This window comes from Microtus oregoni, unplaced genomic scaffold (assembly GCF_018167655.1).
Source record: "Microtus oregoni isolate MIOR12 unplaced genomic scaffold, Mior012 000004F_ref0000308, whole genome shotgun sequence".
Taxonomy (NCBI): Eukaryota; Metazoa; Chordata; class Mammalia; order Rodentia; family Cricetidae; genus Microtus; species Microtus oregoni.
In genome coordinates, this window is record NW_024543063.1 from 6,972,572 (window position 1) to 6,999,344 (window position 26,773).

Genomic DNA, 26,773 nt, shown 5'->3' on the forward strand with positions numbered 1-26,773 from the left:
CAGTTGCTGTGTAAGCCTGGCAACCTGAATTTGACTCCCAGAACCCATGGAAAGCTATCCTCTTACCTCCATGTATCTCTCTCATTATGTGTCTCCTGACCTGCCCCCCAAACTAACAATAATAAATTAAACAATAGTTAAGTATTTATTTCTACTTGTTGGAGACGGGTGTCCCAAACATGGAAGAACAAGGTACAGCTGGCTGCTTTCGGTGTGTGGGGAGATGCTTTAGTGTCTGGGAAACACTGCTGCGGGCAGAGCAGTCCATAGAGAGGTCACAGTCACAGCCCCAGTGGCTATGGCGGAGGCAGCTGTGCTAAGGTGCTCTGGCCAAGGCAGCCCCAGCACGTCTCTGGCTAGTCGTGTGTACGGAAAGGATGCAGTCAGTACCAGGGCTGCTAGAGTCAACCCAAAATAGAACACAGGGAGCAAGGTCTCTGGGGCTCCCGATGCGGGTGGGGAGCTGGAGGAGGCACACTACTTCTGGGGGCTCATCTGAACTCCAAAGTTCCTAGCTACATACACACTTGGGGACCAGTCCTGGATGAACTCCAGGCTACTGGGAAGTGCACACCTGTAGGAACAGGAAGTCGCTGTGTGCCATACACACCTTTCCCACTGAAGACACTGACTGCTGCCTCTTATGAACTGCTTTTCCTATTAAATGAAGACCTATTCAAAACAGAACTTGATCATCTTTCTGTCTATAAGCCAATGAAGGTTTTCATATGAAGACAAACATTTGGACAGATGCATGAAGAGACAGCTGCAGGAGGAAACCCAGATGTGCATAGGCTCCAAGATGGCTGCTGGACATCAAGGACCAGTGGCTCAAGCCTGTGATCTCAAAGCTCAGAGGGCTGAAACAGGAAGAATGAAATTCAAAAGCCAGCCTGGAGATTCCGTCTCAAGAAAACAAAACAGGGCTTAAAGTTTTCTAAGTCTATAATGCAACAAGTCCTCGGTTCTCACTTCTTAGGCTGGGGTGCTATGCCAGGAGGTGAGCCATCCAGTAAAGCCTGCCACACACTGAAGCACCGATTCTGCAGAGACATCAACAAAGCTGGAAGACCAGAGTCTAGGAGACCAGCAGCCATCAGAGCCATTCAGGGAACCAAGCCAAAGTCCGGCAATCACAGCACAGAGAATGTGCCTGCGTGCACACCACACCTCGGGAGGAGGTGTCCCTGAGCGGTCATGCCCAGGATGTAGGTGTTCATCCCCATGGCTCACCTCCTGTGGTTTATAACTTTGGAGACAATGAACCACATCTCCCTACTCTACTGCTCAGAGCTTTGCAGTAAACGTTTCCTTTGGACAAATGAGTATTCCGCTCTTCCAGATTCACGCTGCTTGAATCAAGAAGCCTGGGGTAGCTGTTTGCATACTACATACATTAACCCCAGAATTCAGAGCTCATCTCTGAGGACACCAGTCATTTACTCCAAGCTCCCCAACTCTGGAGCCAACACCTGGTCAGGACCACTCTACGACACAGAAGAAATGTCACAATAAACACTTCCCACCTTACAAGGTCAGTATTGTGAGGATCACATCTATTTCTCCACGAACTTGGCGAGTGGAGCGCTGCCGATCAAGCATTCGTAGCCTGTGCCTTGATGAAGATTATTAAAGCAGAGGAGAAGAGTTACCAAGCACGAACTTCAAACGAGTGGAAACATCAGCTACAGATTGTAACCGCTCTCGACTGTCCTATTTAAGGGACATTTCTTTATTCTTCTGATCAACACCTCCACGGAGGGCTAAATAGGTCAAAAAGCACATCACTGTTCAATCATTTTAAAAACATTAGGAAGAGCAGAGTGCCATAGCATTATGAACAGATTATGAACAAAAATAAAAGCCATTTGTATGCATTAATGATACATCAAGCTAATTCAAGCTGGCGAAAGTCATTAGGGGAAAATCCTGGGGCAAAGCACGGCAGTGACACCGAGGCGCAGACGTGGAGTAAAATAACCATTTTCTATGTCATTGATAAAATTAATTCTATGAGCCTGAGATGAGTCCTAACATGAAAATCAAAACAGAGAGCAGTCGCTAATAGTGTGCTTAATGACCTAGTTCTGGCATCGTGAGAGTTGACACAGACGTTTCTTGCAGATACAAGCACCCGTGCACAGAGCGTTTCCCAGAAGAGGCACAGCATGGAGAATTCCAGACTTAGGGTAAGGAACTGTCACAACAGACCACAGCCTCCATCTCTACACCAACCTCCATGCTACCGACTGTTTGCCTGCAATAGAACTTGCTGTCTTCCTACTGGATGTCGCTGCAGTCAACGCTGGGGACGGCGAGCTTACGAAGAAAGGTTGATGTGGACTCAACGGTTTGAGAGTTCTTCCCACGGTGAACTGGGACTGGCTCACTGTCCTGCCCTCAGACGAGGCTGGCATGTCCCTCTGTGAGCAGTAAGGTGCTGTGTGACTAGAACGCGAAGGCCTGAAGCCCTCCTACCAAGTCCCACCCCCGAAAGGTTCCATTTCCCCATCAATGAAGCTGAAGACCAAGATGTCAGTTAACACAGGGACCACGGGGACACTTCAGATCCAAAGACCGACAGAAAAACTTTCCTCAAGAGTGACCCAAGACGTGGTGTGAGATGCACAAGCACGTTAAGGCCAGCCTAGGCTACACAGTAAGATCCTGTCTTCAAACCAAACCAAACCAAAAGAACTGGGCTCTAAGTCAGGCCCAGGTTGGTGTCCAATACCACATGAAGGAGGCATAGTAGCTTTCACCAGTAATTCTAGCTCTTGAGAGGTGGCAGAAAGAAGCTAGGAGTTAAAGTTCATCATTGGCTACACAGCGAACTCAAGGGTAGCCTGGGCTACATGACACCCTGTCCCCATAAGAAATCTCAGAACTGACCCCCAATCATTACGGCAGCAGCTGTGGTCTGAACCACAGACCTTAACCATCATTACGACAATGTCCACTGAAACATGTCCATTTTGCATGGGTAACTTTAGACACATCAATAAGCTAAGGCATGAACTCTTTAAAATTCTGTCCTCCGAGTTCACTGAACAGCCCAATGGACCATAGATAAAAATGGCAGGTCCAATGAAACAGGCATACTCATAACTGAAGTGATTGAAATAATAACGTTCAGAAACTTTTGGCTGAAAAGAATCCCAACCCACCGTGGAAAAGTTCAGCGTCACTTAAACTAATCTCACCCTGCCACCATCGTGTTTACAGAGTGCACCAGAGGCTGCACCAGATGTGCAGCTCGTCCAAAGGCCATGTGCTTGTCCGGAGCGCAACATGGATGTCAGAATTTCTGAATATAAATTTAATATAAACAAACAAATATTCGCGTTTATTCCTTTTTCATCTTTAAAGTCTCTGAATATGTTTTATTACACAACAGCCTATATCTTAGTGTTGACACTAATTGTTTCAGTCTATGGTTGAACCCTCTGATGTGAGGCTACTGTAGGCTGGAAAATTTACTTGATTTGAAGGGACAGGTGCATACAAAGTTATTGGCGATATCATGTCTTATAAAAATGGTCACTAGCCGGGCGGTGGTGGCGCACGCCTTTAATCCCAGCACTTGGAAGGCAGAGGCAGGCGGATCTCTGTGAGTTCGAGACCAGCCTGGTCTACAAGAGCTAGTTCCAGGACAGGCTCCAAAACCACAGAGAAACCCTGTCTCGAAAAAACAAAAAAATAAAATAAAAATGGTCACTATAATACACACTATGTATGCAGGGGCTGGAGAGGCGGCTCAATAGATAAGAACACGAGCATTGGAACTCATGTTCAATTCTCAGTACCTATGTGACGGCTCATAACCATCTGTAACTATAGCTCGAGTGAATCTGAAACCTTCCTTGGGTCCCTGCAGGTGCCAGGCATGAAAATGGCACACAGATATTCAAAATACACTCACGCACACCACTAAAAATTAACTGATCCCATATGCACAAGGCTACAGCACAGAGAGAAGAGAGGTTAACCCTGACCTACCCAGCTTTCTCCCACCTATGGCTGCATCAGATGTGAGCTCCTGAGCCCGAGCTGACTGCCTGGGAGACAACCCGCTGATTCAAGTTTCTATTGGACTATACTGTGTGAGGTGCCATCAGGCGATGACAGCCAGAGACACTTCCTATTGACACGGACAGCAAGGTGGTCACCAATCATCTTAGGAAGCATCTGAGGAGGCTCACTGGCTGCCTCTCGAGCTTGGAACATGCTTTCTGTCCCTCTTCCCACTTCAGCAGTGGACAGCAACACTGAGCCTCGTGCAGGGGAGAAATCTCCCGCTGCCTTTCGCTCTTGTTCTGAGATGCCACACCCCACTAACCAAGTGTCCCTGGAACATCAGACCTGCCTAGCCCACCCCACCACAAAGCCGGCCCTTACTGTTGTGAGGAGACTGTAGTTCTAGCTTTGACAATACTAAGAGTCTTAACAAGATTTCAACACTGAAGATCAGTAAGCATTGTGGGGGACAGGAGAACTGAGGAGGACATGGAAAAGTGTAGGCAGAACAGAAATGCCAGCTTCGTGGGGCACCAGAGGCAGCGTGTGACACTGGGAGCAAATCCTTCACCAGAACCAAAGAGAGCATGTTAACAGAGCCTGGCTCCTCAGTACCTCTGTCCAATTATTCTCAATGCCCCAAACACTTTCAGATCACCAATGGCTGGCTTGCTTGCTTCCAAAAATGAAATCTTACTTGAATGTATCCTTTTGCCAAAATGCATTTAATTTTCCATAAACAAAGGAGAAAACCAATGATAAAAGAAATAAGTAAGAACCCCTCTGCCTCCCAGATGAGGATGAAGGATGAGGCAGGCCTGAGTGACGGTTCTGTGGCAGCAGCAGGACAAAATGGCCTGAGATGCCCTAGCCCAGACAAAGACCTACATGTAGTGATGCTCTAGCACGTGCCGTCGGGCTACACAAGCAGGCTCCTTAACACAGCTACCACACTCTGGGCGCTTCAGCGATTAGTAAGGGGAAGTTGCAGGTGTGTGTTAGCAGGGTGCTTCTGTTTGTAACAGGATCTCCGTCTGTGGGAGCAGGAGAACCAAGGTAAGCTGAGGCCTCCTATGTAGCCAAGAGGCAGGCGACCTCTCTGTATAGGTTCCCAACCAGTATTTTCACACAGGTTAGCTGTCTGTCACCAGGCAGGGACAGGAGGCAACAGGATGACTAAACACAGCTTCCCAGATGATAACTGAAGTATAAATGTAACCCAGCAAGGGTGATGGAGTTAAATCAGAAGACTGTCCCACACGTTCCCAGAACAGAAGCCACCCTGACAGATGGCTGCCACGTGCCAGGATGACAGGTGTCAGCCCACAAAGGAAGCTCTGGGAAGTGAGGGCCAGGGACGCGACCATGGGTTGCGGAATCTTCTGACAAGGGGTTTCCCGTTTGCTTGCACCACAGTGGAAGCTCATCATTTCATTTGACAAGAACAGCAAATCTAAACAGGAAAGAACTCCCACGTGAGATCTGTGGTGGTTTGAATAGGAACGGTCCCCATAGGCTCATGTATTTGAATGCTTGGTCCTTAGGGAGTGGCACTACTTGATAGGGATTAGGAGGTGTGGCCTTGTTGAAGCAGGTTTGGTTAGCGGAAGAAATGGATCATGGGAGTGGGATCTGGGCTTTCAAATGCTCAGGCCAGGCCCAGTGTCTCTCTTCCTGCTGCCTAATGATCATAATGTAGAACTCTCAGCTACTCGTCTAGCACCATGTCTGCCCAAGTGTTGTCATGCTTCCGGCCATGATGACAATGAACTAATTAAACCTCTGAACCAGTAAGTCAGTCCCAGTTTAAATGTTTTCCTTTGTAAGAGTTTAAGTGACCATGGTGTCTCTTCACAGCAACAGAACAGTGACTAAAACAAGATCTGTAGTCCTAGCACTTGGGAGGTAGAGGCAGGAAGAACATAGTTCAAGGTCATTCTCAGCCACACAGTAAGATCAAGGCCACTCAGGGCCACAAAGGAAAAGACACTGTCTTAAACCTCTCCCTCCCTGCTCCCACCTCCCTCCCTTCCTCTCTCTCTCACACACACACAGAGCAATTTTTAAAATTCAATATCAATAATAGCAAAACTTTTGTTTAGAACAAGAAAACAGCAACAGAAAAATCATTATCTGAAGAAAGAAACTAATTTTTCTCTAACTCATTATTTTCACATATCCATTTAAGCCCTAAGAGAACAAATACACAGACTGTTCAAAGGATTTAATGCTATCACAGAATGACTGCTTTAACTTTCAAAACATGGAAGCCAGTATGTGGCTTTCTCCCAGATACCCCAAGCAGCAAAGAACTGCAGAAAAGCAGACAGACTGAAGACACTGGCAGAAGTAGACCAGAGAATGAAGACAGGCCTGAAGCCCACAGCTGCCCAAGCCTATGCACCTGGCTTGCAGCTGCCCCAGCCACCTCCCACAGCTGCCTACACCTACACCTGTGCACCTGGTTTGCAACTGCCCCAGCCACCTCCCACAGCTGCCCACACCTGTGCACCTGGTTTTCAGCTGCCCCGGCCACCTCCCCAAGATACCACTAGTAATCCAGAGGGCTACATGCCTTACGTCAGAGTCAGATGCTAGATCCAATCAAACAGAGTACACTAACCCTGTAAAGCTTATTTAAAGGACTCCATGGAGGTCAGACTGTCCTACTCCACAAGCCCACATAAACAAGCAGGGTGCGCAGGCTGAGAAGATGGGGTGAGGGCAGAGAACACCCTGGACCATCATACCCATCCCTACTTCTTCAACGTGGGCAAGCAGCAGCTTACATATCAAGCAAACGACCACCCTCCCAAAGCTGGTGGACCCAAATCTCCTAAGGGATGGAACCCTTACACTGCACATGCTGCCCACCTCCAGCCTAGTACACCTAGTACAAATGCCAAGCCTAGGTGAGCAATGAGCAACATAGCCGGGCCACACACCTCCAGACTCCAGGCTACAGAATGTCGGCAGTGCCACGCACAGGCCACAGGCTCAGAGGCATGCAGACAGAACTCTGCTTCTCTTCCCATGTTACAATTTACCCATTTGGGAACACCAAGAGGCCACACTGAAACACGAAGAATTGTCTTAGAGCTGGCCAGCCAACCAGTGGGAACGCCAATGCACTCTCAAGTCTGAGGACCTGGCTTGCTGGGTTTTAATGACAAAATGGTCCAGAGTCTGGTTAAGGTTTAAAGCTCTGGGCTCCCCACAAGGCAGAGGCAATCCAAACTATGTCCTTTCAATCAAGTTACCTCATTTCTCTTCCTGAGCCTCAGGTGCATGTGTATATCTATTTCTCTGTGGTACTGGGAACTGAACTGTGGGCCTCACGCTCACTCCCCAAGTGTTTTACCACTGAGTCACATTCCTTGTTCTCCATCGAGTTTTCTTTCTCTTTCCTTGAGACAGGACGCTGCCATGTAGTCCAGGTGGGCTCCCAACTCATGACCTCCCTGCCTCAGCCTCTTGGTGCAGAGATTGCGCTCCTCAGTCTCTGTAAGTTTAGAGAGGCTGAGGGTTGCTTTGTCTTTTCCCCAAACACTCTGCAACCACTTAATTACACTTACGCTCTACTGAAAGGAGCTTCTGGTTTAAGTAAGAGAAAACATCTACCACGTAAAGACCACATATGTGCAGGAATATAACCTCAATCTAATTTTTAAAAACTTCTCTTCATATAAATGAAAACACTTTAAAAACAAAAAAAAAAATCTGCCAAGTTTGGGTGTTCTGGCGCCATGGCCATTACTTCCTTTTGAGACTCTAAAAGTCAAATGCTTATTGTGTTTGTTCTAAAATAAGTACAATGAATGGAAGTCTGCAGCCTATGGAAAAAGACCCCAAAACACACTGTGTGACCTCAGTGAGAGGACGGGGAGTGGGTCCACACTGACATTCCTGGAGCATTTTAGTCCCGGCATTGGGAATGAGCCTCTTCCCTTCCTGGAGAGGACAACGGGATGCCTCTGTCCCACAAATGGGTGTTAGGTGTGACCCCAGGCTTTCTGCTGTGTGCTGGGGACTGAGCATCTATGTTGACCAAACTCCTACCTCAAACTCTGACCCTTCCCTGCCTTCATGAAGACACTGCAAACAGGGCGGCAGGCCCTCATCAGGCCCTTGAACTTGGGTTGTGAGCATCCAGACCTATGGGAAAAGCTATCTGTTGTCTGAAACGCTGTATAAGAATATGCTGCTGCATCAGGAGTGAACTGGAATGTTTCCCTGGCCTTTCCCAGTTTAGTGCCATGGCCCTGATGCCCCATTATCAATCTGCAAGGTTATGTGTGAACTGGTTCCTGCCATTATAAAAAACTCATGAGCATTAAACAGGATAAATGTAAGAAACAAGAAGTCATGGAAGAAAGTGAACCCATACAAGCATACTCTGGTAGCCCACAAGGAACAACCATTCCCTGAGGGCTAGAGGTACCTGTCTTAGGCATGGCGTTTCTGCTGGAACTCCTCTGAGCCCTCTACAGTCTCTAAGCAGGCGGCTGTATCATAGAAGTCTAGCTATGGATGCAGGTAGTCAGCCAGGTCTGCCTATGACCCTGTCGGGGCTTTCCAATCTTTCAGCCAACTTGGTCAGCTTGCAGTGGTGCCTGGGCCATTTAACAGTGATTGTAAACTTCGCTGTGAGTCAGAATGCATGCCTTGGAAAGATCTCAAGTGTTTCCTTGCTTAATCTTTACAGCCCCCTGGTTACCTGGGGAGCAGCCATGAGGCTGACAGCAGGGTGGCTGCGAACTATGTGCTGCAGGCAGAGGTGCCTAAGGAACCTGGATGCACGGGAATGGAGAAGGGAAGGCAGAACCCAGAGCCGTCATGCTGCTTCTCAGGGCAATCCTCGGCTTCCTTGGATTTTTTACCGGGAAGGATGAAAAGCAGAATGAGACAGAAGGAACAAAACAGGACCAAGTGCCAGAAAGCAGGTGACTGTGAAGCAGAGGAGGAAAGAGATGGCAAAGTTCTGGAAGAGCCTGGCTGCCACAGGATGAGGGAGAATACAGCCATGGAAATGTGGTCAGTGCTCACTCTACTACAACAGAAGAGCGGTCCCCACAATCCAGCTGGGGAGTTGGTGGGAAATCCCAGACCACTTAGCCAAACAGTGCCAAGATTACGGTTTCTGTTTTCTGATTGGGTCTCCTGCAACCTAGGCTAGCCTCAAACCTAAAATGTAGCTCAATTCCTGAACCTCCTGACTCTACCTCCAAATGCCGAGGTTACAATCATATGCCACCATACCTAGTTTACATAGTGTTGGAAGTTAAACTTAGGACTTCATGCACTTTACACAGATATTCGCTGACTAAGCTACACTCTTAGCCCCTGTTCCCGGACTGCATCGCTGGTAAGTTTTGTTTGGGGTCTATGACCAGCAAGGCTTTTTACCTTTACCCTTCTCTAAGGATTCCAGGCCTGTATTACTCTGTTCCCTGCCAATCTCCAACACGGAAGCAAGGGGCCAGAAGTAGCTTGTCATGTGTAGATTTAGACCAAAGGGCTCCGGACTGACTTCCCCCAACTGCCATCAGAAACAGGAACTTTCCTGGGGAGTTTCCTCCTAAGACCTCAACTTTAAGCTACTTTTTCTGCAAAACTTCTAGTCCCCGAGGCTAGAGGCCACCCCTTCCTTCTGTCCTGTCTTACTGGGGTTTTTCTCATAACTTACAGCTGGCATCACCTTCACTGACATGAGTATGTCCGTCCGTGTACCCCCCCCGCCCCCCGAATTGCACTGTCTCTAGAGGTGGGCAGTCAAAAATAAACCAGTAAGATAAAACAGTTTCTTGGGCTGGCCCACACTCTTAGTCCCAAGTTATAACTTTATTATCTGGGGTTCAAAGTTTTTTCCCCAGGAACAGATATCAAAAATTTAAGCCTTTCATCCTGAAGACAGAGCCAGGTTGAGAAGGAGCAGTTACAGCCATGAATCTGAATGCGGTGGCATTGACGGAGCTTTGAGTAGCACAGTGACACACAGGTGCCATGGGGGACCGCTCTACAGTGCCCCCTCCTCCTCTGAGCACAGGTCTGAAGGTGGAACTAGAAGCTGCCGCGTGCTCCAACACAGACGCCCACACACTGCAGGGTGGGAGTCGTGTGTCACAAAGCCCTAGGCATTTACCGTCCTGGAAGACCCGCTCCACGTTGAGCCCATAGGTGGCGCACGTCTCATAGTACGTGCACCGCTTCAGGTCATTGGAGAGTTTCCGTGCCCTGGCATCGTCGATGACCCGCGGGTTGGTGGAACTTATGGCATCTGCAACAGACAAGGACAGTGAGCTCGTTAGCAATTGCTTCCCGCGACTCTAGAACCCACGTGACAAACCTGTCCCACAGGCATTGCTTTCTACTGCTCTGGGACCCTTGCAACTCAAAACCCATCATAGCCAATGCAGATATCATTCCTCCCAGAAGCTGCAATTCTGAAAATAATTCACCCAAAATAACAGGCTCAAGCTACAGAACAGTGGGGGCAAGGAGGCCCGCCCCTGCCCTGACATTTGGGAGGAATGCCTTCAAGGCCAGCATGAAAAGATTCATAAACCTATCCTTTGGGCTCACTTTCTGGTCTCAAATAAATAAATATATAGATAACAATAACAAAAACAAACATAAACCCAATATTGATCTGGGACATTCAGTGACAATACCATCCCCAACAGAGGTTCCTCAGAGACAGCCCACCAGCGAACATCTGTCTTGCTGGACAAGTGCGTCAACAAATCATTTACACCAACTACGGAAAGAGGCCCTTTAGAAAGGTCTAAACATCCCTTCAAGCAAAACAGGAAGGGAAAAAAACAATTAGAAACCATAACTTCTTAAATTCTGTGTGTAATTCGGGAAGCACAGGCCATTGAGACCCCACCTAAGCCCTCATTTTATTTAGCCTGGGGCCCCGACAATCCTGCAGCTACTCCTCCCACAGATGAATACAGTTCTGTGTCACAGAGGCGTCTCCGGGCCTGCAGCTAGGCTCAGCTCTACCTGGCCCCATCTTGCACCCACTTTAACTTGGCAATTTTCCAAACCCTGCTTCTCCTTCTATTTGCAAGTCTTTGAGGGTAGAGCTGACCTAACTTAAAGAACACTGAGCCCCCACCCCCACCCCAAGAGTAGGCACAGCACTCATCCTTGCCCTAGAAGACACACTGAGCTCAGCAACTCACCAGCACTAATCTCTGAAGGCCTAGTATACAGGCCTAGGGTGAACGGATCTTCAGCTCCTTGCAACTTAACAACCTCTGGCCTCTAAAACTCCCTTCCCTAGCCAGTAGAAAGGAAACCATGTACCCTCTCCTACCACCTAACCAGCCTTACTGCCTATGGCCGCAGTAGTGGCACAGGTATCTTGGAAGCCCAGTGAGCATGGGTACTGACAGCAATCATGGGGAAGTCGCATAGAGTCCAGCTTCTTGCCGTAAGTGCCCTGGGTCCCATAGCCCATCACCAGCAAAAATCTACGCAGGGCCTCGGAACAACTGGTCCCACATTGAGATCTAAGAGATAAAAACAAACCTCGACCAAGGTCAAGTCCTAGGTTCACAGACAGATCCTTGACATATGACTTCCTTCTACCCATTCCTCAGTTTACCCTTCCAGAGCACTGCGAGACAAGCAGGGTCACTGGTCACAGTAGCTCTGGTCTAGGTGTGTGTGGGCCCTAGGCTTCTCCACCAACAAAAACAAACACTGGTATGCATGAGAAAATGCAGTAATCTAATCTGTTCTTTCTAGCCCAGCTGCGAGCCATGCGTCACCAAGAGTAGGAAAGTACTGCAGTCCACAGGGCTTTAACACACCAGGCCAGCTGCTGGGAACTGCCTGGCCAGCCAGAGGGGAAGCACTCATTCAGAATTCCTCTCTCCTGCTCCAAGACAGCTGTGGGGAAAACCTGCCCACGAGATGCACGAGCCTGAAACACCACTTGAAGGCCTTCCAGAGCAGTATCTCAGCCACGTTGCCCATGCTGCCCACTGCCATCCTCTGGGGGTAGGATTCAGGACTTCCTTAGGTACAAAATGCAAAGATGTGCCAATCCCTTCCATGAGATGGTGTGATACTTGAATAGGACATGTATTATCTGCCTACATACTTCAAGTCATCTCTGGGTTACCTACGATATCTGTATAGCATGTGCACCGTGTACAACACTTACGAATTCAGCATAGACTTCTTTAAAAAAAAAACAATGTCTCTTTAGATGGAGTCCCACTGTGTAGCTCTAGCTGGCCTGGAACTTGTTACAAAGACCAGGCTGGCCCTGAACTTCCACTTGAGCGCTGCTATCAAAGGCATGGGCCACCATACCAGGACATTGTTTTGTATTTTGAGACATTCTAATTCTGTAGCCCAGTCTAGCCTTTGGTGGCTATCTGTCTTCCTCAACCTCCCTAGTGTCAGGACCACACGTGTGCACCACCACACATATATTTAGTATTCTGAATCCTCTGTGGTTGGGCCCCACGAAGACAGGAAGGTTGATGGCACAGCAGTAAGAACCAAGGCACTGTCTCTAGGTGACCAGCAGAGGGAGCTATGGGAACAAAGATGTCTGTTTTGGTTTTAGGTTGGGTTGCCCTTTGGAGCAGCAGATTTCAGAAGCAAGAGAGACCACTGGCTGGTCACTGCATGCACTAAAACACAAGAGAGAAAGAATGTTCTCCATGAAAATGTAACTCCATTATTTTACAAGTAACAAACTGAGGACATACAGTCTGTCCATCAATACACTGCTTCTCCAGCTGTGCCCATAGTTTGAGTCTTGACTACGCTTCAACTAGTAAATACCAGATTTACCAATTCTAACAGAAATAACAAAAGTAGTTCAAAATTGACAAAAACTAAAAAGGAACATTATAATTTTGCTTAAATTCTTGGCTGGACTCCAGTGGCCAATGAGAGTGAGTCTGACTTAGTGACAATCACCTTACTAAGGCGCCATGACATGGAAGACAGTAAGAACCAGAGCCCTAGGTTCCCTGGGCTGTGAAAAAGCTGCTGAGTGATTCCTGGAGACAGAAAGAGTGAGGCTATCAGAGCTAGTATTCATTTAAAGGGACACTAAAAGTTAAAATAAATCACGTATTTGTTTTAATAAAAATAAATAAAAGCAACCTAATTAAAAGGTGTCTTGTGCAAAAGTCATTAAGGCATCATAATGCAGGAAACACTAGAGTGGGTTTTCCTGAAGCTCCTGAGGGGTCTGTGGAGTGGGGTCATTTCTCTCTAAGGTTGACTGACTTTTCCATGGAACCAATCCGGAAATGCTTCAGCCCCCACTTCCGTCTTCAAGTCATTCCAAATCACTCCATACTGGGAACATGTTCACAAAAACCTTCAGAAACACCCGTGCAGGGCTTGCACTTACCCTGGGTCCCCACCAGCACAAGTGGAATCTCACTGGTGTTCCTGTAGTTGGCCATTCGGCTGTAGTAGTGGTAGACAGTCTGGAAACTGATCTCATCCTCCAGGCTGAAGACAAAAATGACCGCGTCCACCCACATGGCAAACTGCAGAGAGAAGAGTGGAGAAGGGGCAGCTGAGGGGGCGCAGGAGGAGGTGTGAGGCCATACCTCTGTGAGCACCAGGGCGCTCCGTGGCTGCTGCCTGCTCCCTACTGCTAGGTACTGTGGCTAAGTCACCAAAGTCTTCCATGTATGCATGGGAAAGGGGCACCCCCACTCTCCCGGCCCCGTGTTTCCACCAGGGCCCTTAAGAGTCGACCTTCTGGCCTAACCCTGTAGATAGAAGGCTCCCCATCTGGGGACGGGGGGGGGGGGTGGTGGTGGTGGTGGTGTGTGTGTGTGTAGGAGGGCACTGCTCTTCTGTGGCCACACGGTCTGCTCAAAACTGTCGTGGTACCCACACTGCCTACCACCTGAGACGGATAGTGCCTTTTCTGGAGAGTTCCTGGTACATTCCAAACTCATTCAGCTCCCTGCTGGGAAACTATTACTTATTTTTAGGAAAGTTAAAAGGGGAGCAGTGAGGTTAATATATACCCAGCCCTCTCATGTCATCTTATTTACAGCAGCTCCCAGGGAGGGTGAAGCCAAGGGAGTGGGGCTCCCCGCAGTGCCCAGGAACCCACTCTCACAGAAGCTGACATGGTAGCTTCTAGATCCTGTCTGAGTCTGGCACCAAACACCCTTCTCTTTATGTGTATAAAGAAACAAGAGAGCCCCTTCTCTAAAAGAAGCTTATCCTGGGTGTTTATGGCCAAAGCAGGGCTCCCTAACCATCACTGCACATGCATGCATGTGTGCACACACATCAACAAAGAACGCCCAACTACAACAAACCATGCTCATTTAAATGTGGAGTATTTACACAAGAGTCTGAAAAACGCTCGTGTTCAAACGGCTCATGCTCAAGTCAAAATGACCTTGTGGCAAAGCTTTCTTGAGGCAGACCCACAGGACAAAGTATAGTAGTGCCTGCATAGAAGCCCGAGGACTGTCCGACATGGTGCCTTTACCTCGGTGATAGCTGATGTCAACTGTTGACTAAACCAATCTATGATCCCATAGGAGACCAGCCTCTGAGCTTGTCTACGGGGGGACTACTTTGATCATGCTGATAGAGATGAAAAGACATACTCACAGTGGGCAGAATCACCCTCTCGGTGTAGATCCTGGACTGTGTAAAATGGAGTGAGCTGAGCACTGGCATGCATTAATGCCCTGTTTTCTGCTCCTGGCTGTGAATGTCATGTGACTCGCTATCTCAGGTTCCCTGCTGCCCTGACTTGCCTGAAATGATGAGCTGCACCCTGGAATTCTGGGCCAGACAAACCCTCCCTCTACTAACTTATATTAATATGTCAGTGTATTTTACCACAACAAAGAAGCAACTAAGGCGCAGCCTCTTTCCGGAGGTGGAAAACGGAAGGTCTTGTCCTGTACGTCAGCACAGGACAGGGGCTAAGTGGCCTCAGGGAGGTGGCAGGCAGCCCCTGACTTGAAATCTGAAACACATCTCTATCTCTATGCAGAGGATAAGTCCCCCTTGCCCACTTCTCTAAAGGATCCTGCATCAAAAAATTGCAATTTTGAAGGGAAAAAATATGAAGGGCAATAGAGCAGTAGTGTCCGCCACTCCCAAAGCTAACAGCAGTAACAATTAAAAAAAGAAAACGAAGAAACAAACAAAAATCCACTGTCAGTTTCTTTTAGAAGGCCATGCCTTCAGATAGAGTCTATCAGCGGATTTATAACAATGCGAAGAGAGAAACCATGCCCACAAGTGAGCAAGGCTCTGCCGTGATGTTCCACAGACAAGTCTTTAACCAGGGGAAACGTGGGCTAGACATCACTTAAGGAAGAGCCCGCACTAGAGCAAGGGCTGCGTGCTCCGTTTCTCTGAGTACACACTCTTCTCAGGGAGCCCACACTGAAAACTCAAAGCAGAATGCACTCCTGCATACCAAGTCAAGTGAGGAGGACAGATTCTGTCTTTGAGTGGCACTGGTCAGAAGCCAGAGGTCGCCGTGATCCAGCAGAAGGTGGAAAGTGTTCAGGGAGCACGCCCTCTAATACTATGCAAGCCACATTTTCATTTTCTATGTGCCTTCATGGTCTTTATTGTACACTCAGGTATACCGTGTGATGGTTCAGGTCAGTTTGACAGCATCTAGAAACATGTGGGAGATGGTCTCTGGCCATATCTGTTGGTGACTACCTTGGCTGAGTGGAGGTGTGAAAATCCGCCCACTTCACCATTCCCTAGCTGGGATCCTGGACTGTGCAAGTAGAGAAGGGGGCTGAGGGGCAGCATGCGGTCATCACTCTGCTTCCTAGTGGTGGATGTGGTGTGACCAGCTGCTTCCACCTTCTGGCCATGATGGACTGACTGTGCCTTTGAACTGTGAGTCAGAATAAACCCTTTCTCCCTTCATTTGTTTTTCATGGGGCATTTTATCACAGCATTAGCAAAAGAAGCTAAGATACTGCAACAATGACACTAAGGGGAAAATGTTTATCTCCGTATCCCTGACTGTGCCTTCTAATGGCTTTTCATAGATCAATGGCAGCATTCTCCTGGACCCTCGTGTTACAGAGTGACAGAAATACAGCAACTCACAGCATTTCCAGGGGTGCTCGGTGCTTCAGCACCATCTACCTCAGTCACCGCCGCTATCTAATCCATCTTTTACAGGGAGAGATGATCAAGATAGAAATGTCCTGTGTGTCTGCCCTGGAGGGGTGTGGGCTGAGTTTAAGATCTTGGCTAGAAGATCAGGGTGTAGTAAGCCGGATAAAAACAGTGGTGCTATCTTTCTAGAAATTTTTCAAGGGAATCATGGTATATTACAACTAGTGTTCAGTGGGGGGCTGCTGGTGGGAGTGGGGGTGCCCACTCCTGTGCCTCCCAGTTCCACCCAATGACCCTGAAAATGATGCTACTCTGGCATCAAATTGGGGGTGGGAGACAATTTTTTAAAAGCACAGAAATTTCTAAAAGTGACCCTGACAGAATATGATAGCAGATATATCTGCTTTTCCTTCCTTCTTAAAAACTTTAAAAAAAAAGCCACATAGAGCCAAACTTCATGGGTTTCTAAATTCCCTTATTTTAAAACTTGACATTTCTTGTTCAGGCTTTTAGATAAAATCAAAGAGCAAAAGAGAGTCTGGCTTGGATGTGCATGCGGTACTCACCTGTGCCTCCGGGGGGCCCCCTTCATCCCTAATCAGAAGTAGATAACTCTGTCCATCAACCACAATCTCCTTCTTGAACCTGCCACCTGCCACACACAAAAGGCACCATTACAGAAGGCAACAGAGGATTGGGGGCAGACAGACACGGGCTTCACTTGCGGAAAAATACACTCTAGGCCAGGTGACCGCTGGGGCAAGCTGGCCGGGAGAACAGAGGAGTAGATTTTAGATGTCTCCCGCAGTGCTGCATTCTTAGAGCTGAGCTCTGATTGAAACATGTGTCTAAGAACCCGTGCTCCCTTCTGGTTAGCAGGCACGGCCTCCTGTTGCAATGCCAGGAACCCTGGCTGAGGAGCGTAGGCTTTTCATGTAGAACTTAATACATAAATCGAAAGATTCTCACCCACTGGGAAGGGGGCGAGGGTGGGCTCTCAAAACCCAGAAATGCTTTTTCATGCTTAGCAGCATCTGAGAACCTGCATTCTCCTCAAGGGAAACCCAGTGCTCGGGAGGAAAACATACAACAGCATGAGGATGGTGTCTCCAGAGTCACAGGTCACAGTTAGGGAAGGATGCCCGACTACTACACACGTTAGACAAAGCTACCGATGGAACTGCACAGTCGAGACAGAGCGGTGCAGCCAACTGACAAGCAGGTGTTAGAGACCACGTGGGGTTAGCAAGAGACCGCCTGGGGCCCTACTGGGATACCAGGACAAAAAGGAAGGAAGACTGGCAGAGGGCAGCCCAAAGTGGGCCACCAAACACATCCAGGACTGGACTACGAGGTCCGCACCGTGGAGACAGGCCACCTCCAGAGACACCTGCTCTGTTCTGAGACGCTCAGGTGGGACATGCATCAGTTCCTGGCTCTCCTCTTGGGTCCCCTGTGTAGATGCCTCACGGAAACGACCCTAACAAACCCACTGAACTAAAAAAAAAAGTTTGCAAGAACCTTCCAGAGCCACTTCTGCCACAGTCACAGGTCCGGGCCACCTCATCAACAAAGCTGAAGAACGAACTACATTCTCCACACCGACTCAAAGTGTCCAAGGCCCTCATTAAATAAGGGGTTTCGGAGGCCAAGGGGGACTAGCCATCCTTCCTACGCAAGCATACACAAATGTGAACACACACACACACACACACACACACACACACACCAGCCCTCTCTCCTCCTGTCTGCACCTGACTTGACTTAACATGGGACTCTTCTTGCCTGTCATCACCTATTCAATGCGGAACACAATGAACCCTTCCAACACCACGAGACACAAACACACACTTGTGCTGGGATGTTCCACCCTGAAAAGCAAAGCAGAATCCCAGGAAAGGGTCTGGTGGAGATGTTCTGGGGAGTGGGGTCTGTGTCAGCAGGGACAAGATAGCTGCCCCCTAGACAAGCTTGAGGACTTCCCGCATGGGCATGTCAAAGCCACAGGAGAACTCAGTGACTTTAGGTCCCTCCCCAAATCCAATTCAGCTAGAAGAGAGACGACTTCCCTTTTTAGAAGGCCTCTGTCCCAGCTGACACACAGAAGACAACCCAAGAACAACAGTTGAAAGTTCGCTGCACCCACACTCTATCATTATCAATTCTGTTTAAACCGGGCTCACCCCCAAACCCAGCCTCATCACAGTTATCTCCTCCACCTCAGTGACCCCAGCAAGAAAATGCCAAGGATGCCATCCTGGTGGGTAAGAAAATACGGAGTGCCGCACAGCAGCATGAGCAGCACTGGCTGGTACGACTGCTGCTGGTATTCACAATGCCAGCCAAGATCAGCTCATGCTTCTGAGAGCACATACCAACAGGCGAACAAACGCGAGGCGGGGGAGCCGTCAGCCTTACTTCCTTGATTTTACTTCTGAAATAAGAGACAGGGAACCTGATGTTTCTTGATGAGACAGAATGATGTCAAACTTCAAAGGAAAAACAATGTTTGCAAAGCAACCTGCCACTCCTGGCTCTGGGAAAACCCCTTCATTCCCACCCTGGGCCTAGAGATCAGGCCAGGAACACTCACCAGGGTTTGAATTTGTGTGGTGATATAAAAGTCTTTCCCATGGTCCTTTGAGATCTAGCTTTAATGATACCTGAGTGATGTAATCGTCCAGCTGCCAGAGGAACCACCTCTGTGGGTCACAGCAGCTAGCAGGCAAGCCCAAGACATGCTCTGAAGCTCCGTACACATAGGAGAAGGTGTGTATGTGGTCGACCTAAGGGTCTCTGGGTTTGGCTGGACAGTGGGTCCCTCCAGGGATGGAACTCTGCCTGTGTCCTATCTTCACAAGTGCCACCCAGTCATTCCAGCAGCTCCTGCCTGGTGCCTATGGAGGGAAACTCCAGTGCTGGATCTACGTGGGGCTTCTTTGTCTTGCTCTGGATGGTCTGGTCTCATGCTCATGTCCCCATTACAATGCATTGTCTCCACAGCAAGAGGCAAAGAATGGGACCCTGGAAGGTCCTGCAGCAGCAGCCCTGGCTCCCCCTCACCAGACATAAACAAGGACTCTCTCCAGTGACACTCTAGCCGGCAAGCACCCTACACAGAGCTCCTGTCTACTCCCTTGGACCTTGCCATGGGAGATGCTTCCAGACAGCTGAATCACTTTGAACCATCCTGGAATTCCTCATCTTTATAGAACAGATGCCACAACCACAAGTGAAGGGCTTTTAGACACATCCCCAGCACTGCCAAACTGAGGAGGGCACCTTCTTCCACCCCAGAGGCCTCTGACAGCTTCGACAACACTTACATCCTGAGATACAGAACTCGCAATTCCTATTTCAATGTTTCAGTTCCAAGAACACCCATGGGCGATAGGATTGTGCCCTATGAGGTTCCAGAATCTCAGCAAAATCAGGAAACAAAAGCCAACTAGAGAAAACCGCCCTGAGATAGTCCACCCAGGGACCAGGGAACAAAGACTGTGGGAAAGTAGACCAGGATTAAAGGGAACACATCACCACCTGGTAACTCTGCTGTGTTCGACACACCAGGGTCTGGAGAAACCAGGCCCAATAACTACCAAAATAACACACGACATTTGTCTTCCACCATTTCCCAGAGGGAAGTGTCATTGGCAGGAGGCTGGTGCCTGGCTAGCATCTCTGCGCTGAGGTCAGGATCCCAAGTCAGACACAGTGGATCACAACAGCTGGAGTTCGGGACCATTTGCCCAGGCTTCATCAGCCAAGCACCCTTGACCTGAATATCTCACGTGTTCTGAGAATCAAAAGTATTGTAGATTCTGGGATACGCTGGATTTTGTGTTTCATTGTTTACTGCTGAAAATTTCAGGATGTAACCAAATTCCAATTTCAATTTTATTGTGGATTTTTTTTAATGGAATCTAAAAGTCATCTTTGCCCAGGGGTCATGCAAAAGTTCTCGGCTTTTCCAACTTTACTGTATGTGCTGCCAACATACGTGCAAGTACTTACTATAGACTTAAAGTGTCTATCTGATATCCAAATTCTAAATTATTCTCTTACAAGTCTGCTTTGTCCAGCCATACATTGGCAGCACATGGCTGTCCTATGAAGCTGTCCTAAGAATGACTGCCAACTTTCTCTGACTACTGGTTATAATCACCCAACATTACACTGCACCAAGGTAGTTCATTTTCAAAAGGTGTCACCAATCCACACATGACCTCTCTGGTAGGTATCAATAACCTATGTCACTCTATCTGTGTGTGAAGGTGCCAATGCCAGGGTTGGAGGCCCACCCTATAACTCAGGACTCCCACACAGTTGCCTCCAGGGCTGGGAACCAAGACAGTGGCGCAGCCGTGTTCTCTGGCTTTAAAGCACACTTTTAAAGGTCTGATTAGGGGTGTTTCTCACCACCCTCCCTCAGCCAATTTCAAGGCGACTATTCTGAGACTCTCACTGCAGAATCAGCTCCAAATCTGGGGCACCACATGCCAGATAACTGGGTTCCTTCTGTTTCAGCTCACACAGGAGGAGCCGTCACGGTTTATTCCTCTTGCATGCTGGGCCAGGGTCCCATCTCTGTCCAGTTCTGATTTAAGGGGTAAAAATAAAAGTAAGTGGAATTTTCCTATTCCAAGAAAGGAACTGCCTGGAGTTACGCACTGCCACAGATGTCTGCCGTTCCTGTTTCATCATTCTCAGTAACTGGACTAAAAGTTGTTACTGCATCAACAGTTCTCCAAGCAACCAAGAGCGCCGGCAATGCTAAGTGCCCTCTCACACCGACACTGCCAAGCATCTCACTGAGTTATCCCCACAACTGTCTGTGACACATTCAGCAAAGACAGGCCCAGGGTCTCTTGGGAGCCGTTCAGACACTAAGGTACAGAAAGCCCTTCCCTCAGTCAGCCTGCAGATTCCTCAACCTTCCACTCTTCCACATGAATGCCAAGCTCCACATGACCCTAACGTGACCCTGTCTGCAGACAGTCCACGAGCCTGTGTGTCGTTCTCCTCACTCTGGGACGATGTGGAAGACGAAGGGAACTGGATAAGCCTTCTCCCACTCCACACTCAGAGGACTATAGTTCAAAACTATCCCTATGCCTCAGAGACCAAGAGGACAGACCCCCTTCAGAAACCAGGTCTTATTTGTGTTGACTGTCTGATCATGCACGCACAAATGAGGGCCTGAATAAAGTTACACTGAAGCTGCGTTTAAGGCCCCTACAAAGGGGAGGACTCATTCTCACAACTGACCCTAACCCAGTGACCCTTGCAGCAGGTGCCAGTTGGCCCAGAGCCCCAGTGCCGACAAAGGAGGAAGAACAGAAATGGATGGCGCTAGGTTTCCTCCACTTTTAGAAGATAACTTTCTTTTCCCCTCAGTTTCATGATGAAGCTGCAAATGTCCCGGCAAGCATCGTGGTCTCCCTGTCATTTAAGCAAAGGGGACTGAGAAGCACTGAGGACGGCAGGCCTCTGGGCTCTCCCTAAGGGAACAGAAAACAAACCAAATCACAAACGTGCCAAATGCCTTTAAAAATTAATGTGGCTTTTAAAACTATGTTAAGTCAGTACTTTATGAGACTGGGGCTTTGGAAAAGTTTAGTATTGTGATATTTAAAAGGAATTTTGGACCACATAGCATTTTTTCAGTGGGAACAGGCGTTATTGGTAATATACTAGTTTATAAAACTTAACCAAAACAGATTTCCACTGCCATGCTTTTTAAGCTTATGGTGGGAAATAAAAAATGACAACAGCAGTGTGCTAAGAGTGAGTGGGGGCTAACCACGGAGCCTGCCCAGTGTCTCCGTGGGTGGGATACTGGGGGAGGAGGCTGACCTAAGGTGACGTCACTTAAGTCCATGCCAGAGGAAAAGGAGGAGGGCAAGGAGAAGGGCTGAACTGACTCCTCCATTCCTGGAAAAGACGAGGAAAGGGCAGAATGAGATGGACCAGTACAGGGCAGGGCTGTGGGGAGAACCTGAGACTCCACTGAAGAAACAGTTCTCTTGCACACCTGGATCCTAGGAAAGACTGTGACAAAGGCTCCCCACTTGCAGATGCAATGCTTGTGACCCCAACAATCTGAGCAAAAGTCAGTGACGCTCCACACCCCGGGACACACGAAGGACGCTGGGAGAAAGCCGTCGGCCAATGCACAGGAGCAGCAGAGCCCTGATCCCTAAAAGGGAGAGTGCTCCCTTCCTAGCAAGGCAACTAGAGTGGCAGGCAAAATACCTGCACCAATCTGAAGCTGTGACTACCAAGGCTGGTGACAGTGAGGCTCCCAAGGTCCCACAGTCTTTCTCCCCTGCCGCTGTTGAGACACCTGATGGAGGTCTAAAAAGGGCACTTTGGAGGAACAGGCACTACGGTCTTGAGGCCTTAGTCAGTGTGCATAACCCTGACTGGTACAGATATCCCCCCAAAAAGTCAATAGGGCTCCAGTCTCCACCAAGAGAGCAACTGGGCAGACAAGGGGAAACAATAAGAGCAAGATGTTGGGCAAAGATCCCACTGGAGAGGGGAGGAGGTGGTGAAGCAACCTCAGAAGAAGGGAACACAAATCCCAAGCTGCAGAAGGAAGCCATTCACCAATGTTTCACGCTCCACGTGACACAGCCAACAGTAACACCTGTTACAGTCAGGTGTTCACTAAAACAAAGGACCCAACAATAACAATGGGGGCCAATGTCTAAAATTTGGCAGAGAACAACTTGGGAGCCAAGAGAGGGTTTGTCCGGGGCAGCAGAAGCTGGAGTAGAAATCTTAGATTATATACACTGTTACACCACTACTCCCCTAGGCTGTATCGAGACAGCTGCTGATGTCCACATGGTGGTGACATGGGCTACGAGACCCACTTCTCAGACAGTCCCATCACTGAGCTGTGCCTGGCTGTGCTGTAGAAGAAGTTATTTTCACAAAAGACCAGAAAGTTATTTTAGGCTCTTCCAATGTCTCTTTCTATTTCTTAGCTCCCAGGCAGTAACAATTCTGATCCAGGTGATCCTTGCTGAAAGTTTCTCCTGGGTCCCCCTACCCCTCCAGAGATGGAACCCAGGGCTCCAGCCAGCCAGCCAACACCCCGCCACACCACACCCCCGTCACTGAGCTAGATGCCAGTCTGCACTTTGAATATTCCTTTTGTAGAAGCACATACTTAGTGTTCTGAAAGTCACACCCTGTTCTGTCCCAGGGACATTATCTGTGCTGTGATCCTATGTCACTTGTTTACTAGATAGAATGCAGTATGCCTTGCCTCCAGCTTCTGCTCCTCCCAAAGGGGACTCATCATTGAGAGGACCAGAACCTCACGCTGGGGAGCACCCATCACCACACCAGCTGTCCATACAGAGCTGGCAAAATGTCTTTGTGCCCTCTTCCTGGGGATGGAGCTACTGGCCCTATGGCTAAGTCCTAACAGCTTGCTTCCTCCAAGACTAACTTGCATCTGGAAGATCTAAGAGCAAGGTCTACGTGCCACTGATGCTGGTGTGCCCGCCTCCCCCAAGCTGGTACGTGCTGAACAAGTCAACAATCTTGACGGGTAGGACACAATAGTTGAGTGCAGAGGGTCTCTGGGGTGTTGGGGTCCAGCAGATCACCACCACCATAATCTGAGTCAGTTCCAAAATCCAGAGGTGTTCTGGGAACTCCTGTCTACCTCCATCGTCACCTTCTAAGTCTGTACTATGTTACTGTCACTTCTAGTTGATGGTGACGGCTGTGACAATTCTTTAGCCCTGTTCTATGCAGGCATTGAACCTTACTTCATGCAGCTTCAGCCATCTTCCTACCGGTGTGCAAAGGGTAAGCAGTGTGGACTGGTTCTGTCATCAAGCCTCTCCTGTGGCCACACACACTGTCCTTTCCTCACAGCTGGTTTACTCATCTGGCCCTCACGGAACAACAGTTGTGTCTCGTTACTTCCTCTCCTCCTGTCTGTCACGGTGTTAAATTTAAATGTGTATCAATAAGCAGTAAGGCTCAGAAGATAGAAACTGCTGGTCACATGTGCTGACGTCATGGTCACAGGGATTAGGCCAGCCTCAGGCCCAGGAAGAGTTGTGTATCACACACCACGAGTGCCTCTGCCTAGATCCTAAGATAGTACACCCTGGAAACCTCTATGGACGGAGGCTGGACGGCACTACCAGTTTTATCTGGTCTCCCTTTTGGTCTGGGCCAATCATAGATACAACAATTACACAAACTCATTAGGGTCACAAGAAGCTGTTGTCATTTGTAGTCTGCTGTTGGTATGAGGTTCCAACTGTATTGAGATTACACACACACAGTGCTGGTCCCAGTCTTCCTTGGGTGTTGTGATCTGTACCCATCCTAGTTATGACAAGCTCATACGTCCTTGCATGGACCAGGAGGGAAACATTTCCAGGAAACATCATGAAGTCATGGAGACACCTGTCTGAGAATGCACACATTGTTTTCAGATCCACTATGCATGCCAAGTCATAGGTAGATGAGATGCAATGGACAGGCCCATTGGTTAAAATTTCTAAGAACACTTGCTACTCTGTAGATATAACACAGTGCTTGGATCTACCTCCATACCAAAAGTTCAGGAGCCAAGAGTGAGGCAGATCTCACTGCTATACTCCAAGAGAATGGCTGATCATAACATATTTTTTTATGCCCAGACATGCTGATTGGTTCAAAGAAAGGCATGTGATGTGAGCAAAGCTAATCAGAACAGTTCCTGAATATTTTTGCTAAAAAGAAACACTAAGAATTGAAAAGTAAAAGAGAAAAACAATCAACTTTTCTCTTTACCAGTTATGAGCACCATGGACAAAGAGGCATCAATTAAATGCTTGGATCACATGGGGAGAGCTAATCAGCCAGCTTGCTGAGTGTTAGGGTGGGACATGTAAGAGATGGGGGGGTGCCCCGTGGATCTGCGTGTATCAAGGTCCAAATATGCCCCTTAGCTGCTCCAGGAACACAAGTCACGAAGCTTACCCTCCCTATTTGTGTCCCTTTGGATGAGTCTCCTATCCCTTGCCCCTGGCCTGTGAGTGCAAACTGATAGAGTAAACCAGTCTTGTGGCAACCAGATCTCAGCAGGGAGGTGCTTTAAAAGTGGAAGCGGGTTGCCCAACAGAGGTCAAAGTCACAGACAAATGAGAGCAGATACAAGCACTAGATATGGGGTCCAGGAATAATAGATTCCTAAATTAAAGACGGGCAGGTACAGGTGATGGACTTCAGTGTAAGAATCGCCTATGGAGACCTGGATAGAGGTGGGCAGTCCTTGGGCTTCCCACAGGTCAGGGAACCCTGATTGCTCTTCGAGCAGATGAGGGAGGGGGAATTGATCGGGGGAGGGGGAGGGAAATGGGAAGCGGTTGTGGGGACGAGGCAGAAATCCTTAATAAATAAATAAATTTAAATAAAAAAAAAAAAAAAAGAATCGCCTATGGAGGTAAAACATCTCTGGGAAAGAACTTGTAACTGTACGTGTGAAGCTGTCTAGATGTGCCGTGCTTTCCCTGCTAGGAATGGTGCTGCTGCACTGGGAATACAGCTTGGTTGCTACAGTGCCTGTCTAGATGCATGAAGCCTTGGTTCTATTTGCAGCATGCATAAACTAGACACGGTGATGCACAGCTGCAATCCCAGCGTTGGAGAAGTTGAGGCAGGTGGATCAGAAGCTACACAGTGAAGTCAAGGACAATCGAGGATATGCCAAACCCTGTTCCAAAAATAAAAGTAAATTAAAAAATAAATGGCTATGCTCAACTCTTGAGGTTCCTGGGACAGCAACAGCTGTGTAGAAAGCTAGCTTGGCTGTTTCTGACTGGAGACCAATGACACCCAGTGCATGCCAGCAGGTCTAACCCAGCTAGAGAGCTGGAAGACCTGCATGTGGCTAGATATGAATCACTTCCAAGTAATCACCCAGGAAACAACTTCTTCCTGGATGCACACGCCAACCCCAGGCCCTGGACCAGCATCCAGTGAGTCTTCGGCTTCTTGTTGAAGTAATGATAAAAACATGGACAACCCAGAGTTCCTGCCAACCAACTGAAAAACACATTTTGTTCTGCCAGACTCACGGATGCCAGAAACATGACAACCTCCTCGTCCTGGCTTTGTCACCCTTTTCCCCTTGTTCACAGCATATGCTTCTCTTTCATTATGTCCTTCAAAGTCTAGTAAAAGAAAAAAATCAATGTCCTTCCCCTGTCTTACACAGTATCGCTATAGACTGCCACATACAGAATGACAACACAGAAGGGCAGGTAGGTGACTTCCCCATTAGGGACCAGAAAAGCAGCTGAACTGGCCTATGGAACCAACCAACCAGTGGGCCCATACATCTCAAGACTCACAGATAACCCTAACCACTTGGTCGCAAGCAACATGGTGAAATTCACCTTAAAAAAACATAAATGGGCAGATTTTAAAACCACTCCAGTTTTATTAGGGTTGCATGGATTTCTGTTCTGCTTGACATTACACAGGATCCAAGAACAGTTTGAAAAGAAGCCTAACATCTGTGCAGTGATCGTAGCGGACTGGAGTCTTTAAAAGTTTACTGGATTTGGGAAAGTTACTAGGAGTTGACAGCTTAAATGTGTTTCAGCGTCCCTGAGAA

The 26,773-nt window shown here is 48.3% G+C and overlaps 1 protein-coding gene across 10 annotated transcripts in view; it reads right to left on the bottom strand.

Annotated features, from left to right (window-relative positions):
- Agap1 (ArfGAP with GTPase domain, ankyrin repeat and PH domain 1) overlaps nt 1-26,773 on the bottom strand; it is a 455,752-nt gene that overhangs the window by 255,862 nt on the left and 173,117 nt on the right. For all 10 annotated transcript variants that reach the window (XM_041650295.1, XM_041650294.1, XM_041650296.1 and 7 more), the window contains 3 exons: nt 16,701-16,786; nt 13,409-13,550; nt 10,160-10,294 (listed from right to left, as the gene is read on the bottom strand). In XM_041650295.1, the coding sequence (XP_041506229.1) occupies nt 10,160-10,294; nt 13,409-13,550; nt 16,701-16,786 (363 nt within the window). The remainder of the gene's footprint in view (nt 1-10,159; nt 10,295-13,408; nt 13,551-16,700; nt 16,787-26,773) is intronic.